This window comes from Cyprinodon tularosa, unplaced genomic scaffold (assembly GCF_016077235.1).
Source record: "Cyprinodon tularosa strain WSP-4 unplaced genomic scaffold, ASM1607723v1 ctg1832, whole genome shotgun sequence".
Lineage (NCBI taxonomy): Eukaryota > Metazoa > Chordata > Actinopteri > Cyprinodontiformes > Cyprinodontidae > Cyprinodon > Cyprinodon tularosa.
In genome coordinates this window covers 8,106-17,447 of record NW_024038633.1, presented here as the reverse complement: position 1 = coordinate 17,447, position 9,342 = coordinate 8,106, and the positions used below count along the sequence as shown (strand labels likewise).

At 40.2% G+C, this 9,342-nt stretch overlaps 1 protein-coding gene across 1 annotated transcript; it reads right to left on the bottom strand.

Moving 5' to 3' along the window:
- Positions 1 to 555: 555 nt before the first annotated feature.
- On the bottom strand, positions 556 to 7,776 carry LOC119781861 (GTPase IMAP family member 4-like). The gene is made up of 2 exons (XM_038282470.1): positions 7,683 to 7,776; positions 556 to 1,447 (listed from the first exon to the last, which is right to left on the bottom strand). Exons 1-2 carry the CDS (start codon positions 7,687 to 7,689, stop codon positions 594 to 596), a joined length of 861 nt encoding a protein of 286 aa, XP_038138398.1. The 5' UTR covers positions 7,690 to 7,776; the 3' UTR covers positions 556 to 593.
- Between the last annotated feature and the right edge of the window lie 1,566 nt (positions 7,777 to 9,342).

The window sequence follows — 9,342 nt, the reverse complement described above, 5'->3', positions numbered from 1 at the left end:
AGGAAAGCACAATAAACAATGTTAAGTGTAGAAGAAAAAACAACTGTTGTTCTGAACATTTGTTTTCTTGCCACTGGCTGATTCGAAACCCTGATATCAAACATAAGGATTCACATCACACAAAGAATCTCTAACTGAAGAGCAAAGAAATATCACTGTATTGCTAAATATGTGATCATAGCTACTAGAGACAGAGTAAGAGGTTATAGGTAGAAACTTGTACTTTAAATATAATCCTTACTTCATTTATTTATTTGATCAAATTAAATCTTGGAATACACATTAAAATTATCTTTATGATTAAGTTTATTCTTAAGAGTGTTTTCAGAAAGGTAGAAGTGAAGATAAATATTGCAGAAGATATGAGTAAAATCAAATTGAATACATTTTGTTTTGCTGCTCTAAAAATTCCAAATCAATTCATGAATTGAGGTTGATTAATCTAGGCTTTTTAAAGAAGAATCCTCTGCCAAGAACAATAATGTGGATTCTGGTAATGCATCAGCAGAAAAGGAAAAGTAACTGAAAACATTACACGATTTTACAATGGATATTTCAAACATTTTACTTGGTAAAATTCAATGCCATGGGAATCATTGAATAATACATTGGTTTTCCTTCACTGAGCCTGATATAGCCCCAAATAAAGCTCCCAGTGCTGCCCCCACTGCTGCTCCCAATGGCCCCCCCAGGAAGCCAGCTACTGCCCCAATAGCAGCTCCGTGTCGAACGGCCCGGGTTAATGGGTTGTCTTTCTCTGCTCGTCTTCTTGCTTCCTCATCTCCCATACCTGGATTTTCTGACAGAAGCCTCTCAGTTTCTTGTTTTATTATTCTCTCTGCTTCTTCAAACATTTCATTGGTGAAATGTTGTCCCTTATTTTTCTGAACCATTGTGTTAATTTTTGATAGTAGCTCCTTCAATTGCTCTGGATTTCCATTCCTGTTGTTAAGGACATGGTATCCTCCCAGGCACTGATTGACAAACTTCTTCAGAGCTGGATTTACCTCTATTATCTCTTCTATGGGACTCTCTTCTGCTTCCAGATCATCTCCATGAGTGAACAAAGCCATTGTGAAACGTGAAGCTTGTTCTCCAAACATCCGCTGAATGATATTTACAGTTTCCTGTTCTTCTTTGGTGAATCTCCCTGGCTGGATCACGACCATGAATACATGAGGACCAGGAGAAGCTAATGACATGCATCTAGTAATCTCTCTTCTCACCTCCTGTTCAGTTTTACTGGTATCAAAAAGGCCTGGAGTATCAATTACAGCCAGAGTTTGAGCACCAAACTGTCCCAGTTCCTTCTGACACTCTGTTGTCAGTGAAGAAGATGACAGCTTCGACTTGAATACTTTTTTTCCTAAAAGAGTGTTTCCTGTTGCACTCTTCCCAACTCCAGTTTTTCCAACAAGTACAATCCGAAGATGTTGCTCCTCTTTTCCTGTTGGAATATTTATAAAAAAATTATTCATATAAGTTCACAAACTCTGAAATAATTTTTTCTTACAATTTCTAAAGAAATGGTAGATTACTTCATGTAATTTGATGCAAAAGAACTTACTAAATTAACCAAGGTACACTTTGTAGGCATAATGTTTGAGAGAGAAATCCACCAAAAAAGTCTAACACCAGCTCCCGTGGTTTCCCTGCATTTACTCTTTTTCCCACCTTTTTATTGTCATTACACTGTCGCAAGTACAGAGCAACGGCATGAACAAGTATTTAACCCAGTGGGCTGCCATTTTCTGGCACCCAGGAAGCAGTGTGTGATTAAGGGTCTTGCTCAGAGACCCAGAGTGGCAGTCTGTGGGAGTGGGGCTCGAACTCGGATTCCAAGCGCAATGCCCTAACTACTAGGCCGCCACCCCCAGCCATGACATGGTTCTGCTGGCACCCCTGCAATTCCTCCAACTTAAGACCCAGACTATTTTTAAGATAAGCCTTAATTTAAGCCTCTGTCATTTTGATCATCAGGCATGTCTGACTTTCTTTAAAAGTTAATGGTAGTCACATAATTTGGAATGTGCTGCATAGCACACCCAACTTTGAGCTTGTAAGCAGCTGATTAACATTCAGTATGTCCAGATGGCAGATGCTAGGGCTAGAAATGGGACCTGTGGCACAACTGACAGACCATTAGAGAAACTGGCTGGGAGGCAGTCCCTCCATCCAAGAATGAGGCAGTTCCTCCAAATGTGCATCAAATGCATCTACCTACACTTGTTGAAACTCTTAATGCACGTCTGACTTCAAAGCGCACAAGTTTTTAAGTTTAGGAATTGGGCAGGTGTTTGACTTGGCTGCTGGAGGATATTTGATTTGCCCCTCCAGCTAATTTTTAGAGAGTAGAGGGGCAGTGGGAGAGCCTGAAAGTTTTCATAAGGGGACCTAACAGGGACTAATGTGCTCTGAAGAGTGGCCTGAAAGTGATAGTCATCAGAACAAGTTTAGGTCAGTCTACACTGATCACAATGTACCAAGTAGAAATAATAAACATGAAAAATTTTCATATTTTCTGAATAAATTATTGAAAATAGACTAGATTATCATGAAGCCCTTTCTAGTAAATCTTCACACACACTAATACGTCTATATTGTCTAAATCAGTTATGGTTTTACATAATATACAGATTGAAAGGGTTAAGCAGTAGTACTCTGTCTCTAATTTCATTGAAGTCTCCTAGATCACTGCAGACCAATACTTTTCCCTTCATCCCCATAAAGCACCATATGTTCTTCTGAATGTAGCAAGAGTTCTATTTTTCTTTTATGCAATGATAACATATCGATTTGAATAATTCATTTATTTCTGTTCTTATAATGTCAGCTGTTTAATATACTTACAACTGAAAAACATTGGGTCAATCCTCCTGAGAATATCATTACCCCGGCCCTCTGTTTTAGAAAGGAACTAATTGTCCCAGAAGTAGTGAACTATATCTGTTTGGGTGCAACAAATTTCCTAATAGGCTTGACCGATGATTGGCTAGCGGTGGCCACAGCCATCCTTTGTCTTCCTTCTAGATCTGCCCCTGTAGAGGGGCACAGTGTAAAGGCAGAAGCAGGACATTGGTAGAAGCATAATGTTTCCATGCATTCTGTCCAATTAACAGAAACACTAAGGCACTGATTGTGGTAGTACCCCTCCCCTAGGGGTAGATACCAGATGCTCAAACAGAGCCCAAAACAAAAAAACAACCTGAACAGGATCGGCAGAGGGGACTTTTAAAAGTGGCTGGTCCTTGGTAGGGCTGGGTATTGTTCAAAAAATTTCGGTTCCGGTACCAATACCGATACCTTCACTTCGATACCGGTTCCTGAACGATACTTTTTTCGATACCAGTTTTATAATATCAATTCGAAGAAAAGAAAATTACACAACATAAAAAAGTACAAATCTTGAGTTTTATTTTAAGCTTTGATTTTTCCATTTACATTTTTCCTCTTACATAAAAAAAATTCAGTGTCTAATATTCACTGTTACATTGTGAGGACCTTTTTACTTAGCAGTTTTCCTTTAGAAAAATTACCATGTCTGACAAACAAGCCCGTTGAATGGGATACAGCAAATATAGCTGCAAGGCAAATAAAGGATAGAGTAGCTCCGCCCAACGCGCGTCAGAGCCACTTTTGCACCGCGCAGCCAGAGCAGCAAAGCTTCTTCAGCCGCGCGTCAGAAGCTGGTACAAGCAGCAAAAAGGAAGCAGCAGACGTGATTTTGCTGCTCCTGCTGCGTCCGGTGTGAACGCAGCATGATTCACTCCGCTCTGGCTTTGCTCCGCCCACGGGCTGCTGAGAGGAGGATGGTGGCGCCGGCTGCGGTCCGCTCTTCTTGCAGTCAAACACCGAGCAACTTTCTGCTCTTAAATTGTTTCCGTGCTCGATGTATTGCATTGCGCACTATTGGCATCAGTCTTAATAAAGTGAAGGGGGGGCATTTTAAAGGGGTTCCACGACGCTCGCAACCAGTTCACAACAGATACACATGAACCCTTGCTGTAGGCGTGACCACCTGTGTATTTTTCCTGGATGACACAATCACGTTAAGTGTTACAGCCAATCACCGAAACTTGGTACTGAAAGACGAGGCATGTTTCGATACTCGGTAGAACCGAAGCATTTTGGTCGGTACCATAAAAGAACCGAAGTTCGGTACCCAGCCCTAGTCCTTGGTCATACCAAAGAGGTCAAGATTTGAAAGACACGTGGTGGCCATGCAGGACCCCAAAAGGAAACATTGGTTTGCTGGCTACGGACCGTGAGTAAGATTTGGAGTCTTTGAACCCTGGGGAGGCCGGGACCCCCCCAAGGGACCTCAGACAGGTACTTACAAAAGAGCTCAGGGGGAAAATACTTGAAACCCCGGAGTATGTGCAGTAAGTTAAGGCACTTCATTCTTGCAACCCTCAGTAACTGGAAGTAAGGTGGTTTGCTCTAGAACCCTTCAGGAGCAGGAACACAGAAAAAAACTAAAGTAGGGTCAAGAGGCAATGCCAACTTGGATACTGGGTGCTTGTAGCACCTAAATTGCATAAATATAAGACGGGTCCACTTGGACAACCATGTCAGGGAATTCAGCAACTGTGGTCTGAGGCGGCAGCCTAAGGCAAAAGCGGGCTTGGGTGTTATCAGAAAGCCAGGAACAGGAACTCTAAATTGTACAAGTGGCATGGAACACGCAGAATAATTGGCTTTCACCAAAAAAATCTGAATTGAGCGTTCAGGCCTGCAGTGTGAATGTAGCCTCAGAGGTGCAAAGCCGACTAGGGAGGTGTCAGTCTATTGCTTGGATGATCATTACCTTAATCCTGTGTCCCCTTTATCTTAATATTATCAACAATACTTGGAAATGGATGGCAAGGGTAGTTTATAAACATTGACATCAATTCCAAACAGTTAATACTCTTTGTGACGCCCTCTTAAACATATTCCTTCTACCTTGTTTAAATGGGCTTTTGTGTTAAAGGAATAGTACACCCAAAACATGATTAGCCTTCATTTTCTACTCACCCCCATGCTGACCAACACTCTGGAGTACTTTTTTGATATCTCAAATGCATCTGGAGATTTGGGAGGCTTCTTGCTGTCTGCTGACATTCAAATAATGGAGGTCTATGGCGCCCGAGGCAGAAAGGTCCATAAAAGTCCACAAAAAACGTGTCAATGTTCCTCAATACTGCTCGTCCAATGTATTCCAAGTGTCCTGAGTGGGTAGCATCCATAATTTACTCGAAACGAAGTCATTTAGAATGTTTTTAGAGCATAAACTGTAGTGTATAGGACCTAAACGCATGCGCATGCGAGTTCACGATTCTACGGAAACCGCGGCAGACCAAACAAGATGAAAGTGTGCATTCAGCTTGGCAAAGAACTCATGCTCTTCCTCAACAATGAAGTCCTCAGACATTTTTCTTTCGTTGTTTCTTTCTTTGCACAGGTAATTAGCACATTTCTTCTTCTACGCTTGCATTATCGGCAGAGCAGACGCTGAATGCGCACTTTCATCTGGTTTGGTCTGCCGCGGTTTCGGTAGACTCGTGAACGCGCTTTAAGGAAATCCTATACACTACTGTTTATGCTCTAAAAACATTCTAAATGACTTTGTTTCGAGTAAATTATGGACGCTACCCACTCAGGACACTTGGAATACATTGGACGAGCAGTATGGAGGAATATTGACACGTTTTTTGTGGACTTTTATGGACCTTTCTGCCTCGGGCGCCATAGACCTCCATTATTTGAATGTCAGCAGACAGCAAGAAGCCTCCCAGATCTCCAGATGCATTTGAGATATCAAAAAAGTACTCCAGAGTGTTGTTCAGCATGGGGGTGAGTAGAAAATGAAGGCTAATCATGTTTTGGGTGTACTATTCCTTTAAAACCTTCATTTAGATCAGTGGTTCTTAAACCTGCTCCTCAAGAATCACTTCCCTGCATGTTTTAAATGTCTCTCTGCTGCAGCACTCCTGCTTCTAATAACTGCATGACCTCTTTAGCAGCTTTCAAGTGCTGCAGAAACCTGTCAATCAAATGCTTATATAACTCAGGTGTGTAGCAGTAAGAAATCTAAAACATTCAGGGCAGTGGTACTTGAAGACCAGGACTGAGAACCATCCACCTAGATTATGTTCTGAAATCTATTTTGTTCCTTTATGCCTGATGTTTTGCTTCCTTCCTCTGTCATTAAGTACATAGTTTATTTGTTCTACGTGTGGTGCTTTACGGGGACAATAAAGGAATTTTCTATTTCTGTTTTCAGAAATAGAAAGTCAACTCATACCATCCACCTGTTCTCTGCTATGTTTCTGATCACTTCTTATCCTTCCTTTTTGAATTGTTAGCTGTTTTCAGTTCTTGTCAAATCAACTTTAGCCATATCACCACCTATAAATTTTATTTACAGTTATTTCTAAATGATTGATTTTACTGTGATGTTTCTGCCAGTTTGTCAGCGTCTGTTCCCAACTTTAAGCGCTACGTCTCCTGACAGCCTCCTAGTAACACCTCAACACATCAAGTGTGTGAATGATTGTTTGACTTGTTTCTTTGAATCCCTTTTTAAAAGAATTTGTTCATGTGTTTTGATTTATGGTGTGAAACTTTGATTAGCTGCATATTCCAGTTAAATGTCTTCACTAAATTGCCAACTGAGAAGTTCAGCTCTCAATTCCATTTATTCTTTGAGCATTTTGAAGTAAAATGAGGCAAAATATTGCAAAAAAAACTATTTTAAGATTGTTATTTATGTTCCAATGTTTTGACCCACTTTTAAAGTATGCAATAGTTGGGGAATGTAACCATGACGAGAAATTCAGTAACTCATGGAACCGGTTCTGGAAATCCCTACTTCTACCAGCCAAGGCATTGCATAGCAACATTTTCCCATCACTACAATGATTCATCTTTAAAACTTCAAAGGCATGAAGCTCTTACTGTTAGCCATGCCAGAAGTAAAGTACATATAAAATAAGCTCCGTCAGATGATAGGTAAAAACATCTGGTCTTTCATGATGCCTCTCAAGCAAAAAAGTTATTATGTAATTGATTCTGATAAGAGAAAAGTAGCCTAAGAATAAAATCTAAGACTCTTAAAATCAATTAGAAAAACAAATTACTCTTCAATGTCATAACAAAGCAACGCTGAAAAAAAATCTTTGTTTAGGATGCGGACAAATACTAAAGATACAGTATGAAATGTATAAAACATAATTTAGAAGTGCACTTATGGAAGAGTACTGAAATGATCTGTTAGATTTGGGCTTTTAAAAATTATTTTTATTAAGTCTCTGCTTCTGTTTATCATTCTGTGCCTCAGTTCCACGTTCTTCCTCAGTTGTAGTTAATGAGTTCATCAGCTCACCTGTTTAAACTTCTAGTAATGAAACTTTACGCTAGAAATACTCCTAACAGTTAATCCCCCATCAATTTTTTTTATCCATTTCTCATGTTGTCCAACTCCTTTATTTTTAAATTTGTTTGCATTATGCTGCTATCTGCCTGTATGTCTACATTTAGGTTCACTGCAACCTTCATACATTAGAAGCAGCTGATGCACATTAGGAATTACTGTAAATGATTAAAATGTTTACACACCGAAATAGAAATAAAAAAGAATTAGAAAATGAAAAAGTAACACAAAAAAATTTAACTGATAATAAAATCAAAGCTTTACTTACGGGCCATCTTTGTCTTTCCAAGTCCAAGGTGATAATGATCTCTGACAATTGAAGGATGAAAAGAATAACTCACTCACCTCCTTCTTAACAGGTCACATGTTTAGAGTGAGACAGTTTTTTTTATGATGACATAACATGTTAAAGCTCTGATTGATTGACTGACTGCATTCCTTTAACTTCCTGAGAATGCAGCCTTCATGGATTACTGTTTTGTACATGACTAGATATCTACAAAAGTCAATGAATTACATCTCTGTTTATATTATTTGACAATTAGTCCTTTTTCTCTGACTGTGACTAACTGGATGCGCACGCTTCGCGTGCATGCTCTGATTGGTCTGCCTGAATTGTTTCTGTAAAGTATGTTGAGATGCTGTGAATTGGTGGTTTATAAATAAACATGTTCAAACTGGCTAAAGAGCAAAAATAATTACTAAAGCTATAATACCAGTGCAAGATGCTCTTTCTGATTAAAATGATGGAATCAATAATATAATTTACACAGCTGCAATTGTCCCTTTAAAGACGTGAGGATGTTGAAGTGGCCTGGTATAAAAAAATGTTTGACACCGCGGACCTGAACCTAAATAAATTCTGCTTCAAACTAGAAGGAAGAGCTGATATCAAATATCCAAAAGGGATGTCTCTATGAACACTTGACCTTCTTTTGCCCAGCTGGAGGGAAAGGTCTTCTCTATCCTTCGTAGATTACAGTATACCATGACAAACTGTGGTGAAATTTGTAAGTACAGTTTAATATAATACAAATATGTGAATAGGTTTGACTTAAATGAATGAAAATACAGTAGATGATTTAAATAAGTCAAATTTGTCGTGGGTACATTTTGATTTATTGAAAGGTGTCATCTATTCCTTTGCAAATAGGTTTAGTAAGACAGATTCCAATATCCATGCAGTGGCTGAACTACAAATTTGAAATCTGACAATGTTACTGCTGCTGAAGCTCAGAAAAAAGCAAATTAGGATACAAAACAGTATCGAGAAGTTCGACATTCATTCTTGGTGCATCAACCATGACGTTGTTAGGCAGCAGAGCTTACACTTAGTGAGGGGAAGTGACAGTCGGAAAAGGTCCAATGAGGTTTGAAAAATGTCTTTGAGGACATCAGCCAGCTGATCTGCACACTCCTAGAACATCTGCCCAGGAATGTTATCGGGGCCTTGTGCCTTCCTCGGGTTGACTCTCCTTAGACTTTTACTCCCTGAAAAGAACAGATCCCAACAGCTGGAGTGCTGTTTAGTGCCTCAAACTTTCCAAAGAAGCTGTTTAGTCCAATTAGGAAGTCAGTGTCAGCTCCATCCAGCGGAGCTGGACGGTCGCTTTTGAGAGCCCTTGGACTGCTGGGAATTGAAGGGCTGGCCAGGAAGCGGCTTGTAGCCAACGCCATCAAGCGGGTAGAGAAGGCATCTCGCTGGATTTGGATGCAGCGCGAGGTGCGCTGGCAGAACCAAAGCACTGAGTGAATGAAGAACTGAATACAGAGTTGGATGGCATTCAGTGGCGGTGGGTCCAGGACACTGGATCTACCGTTGAGCCCCTCTGAGGTGTCATGGGCTTAAATCAACGAAACACCAGTGAAGGGGAATGCCCATTTGACAACCTTCTGAGCCTACCCAACTCCTATTCCAGTCACAGAGA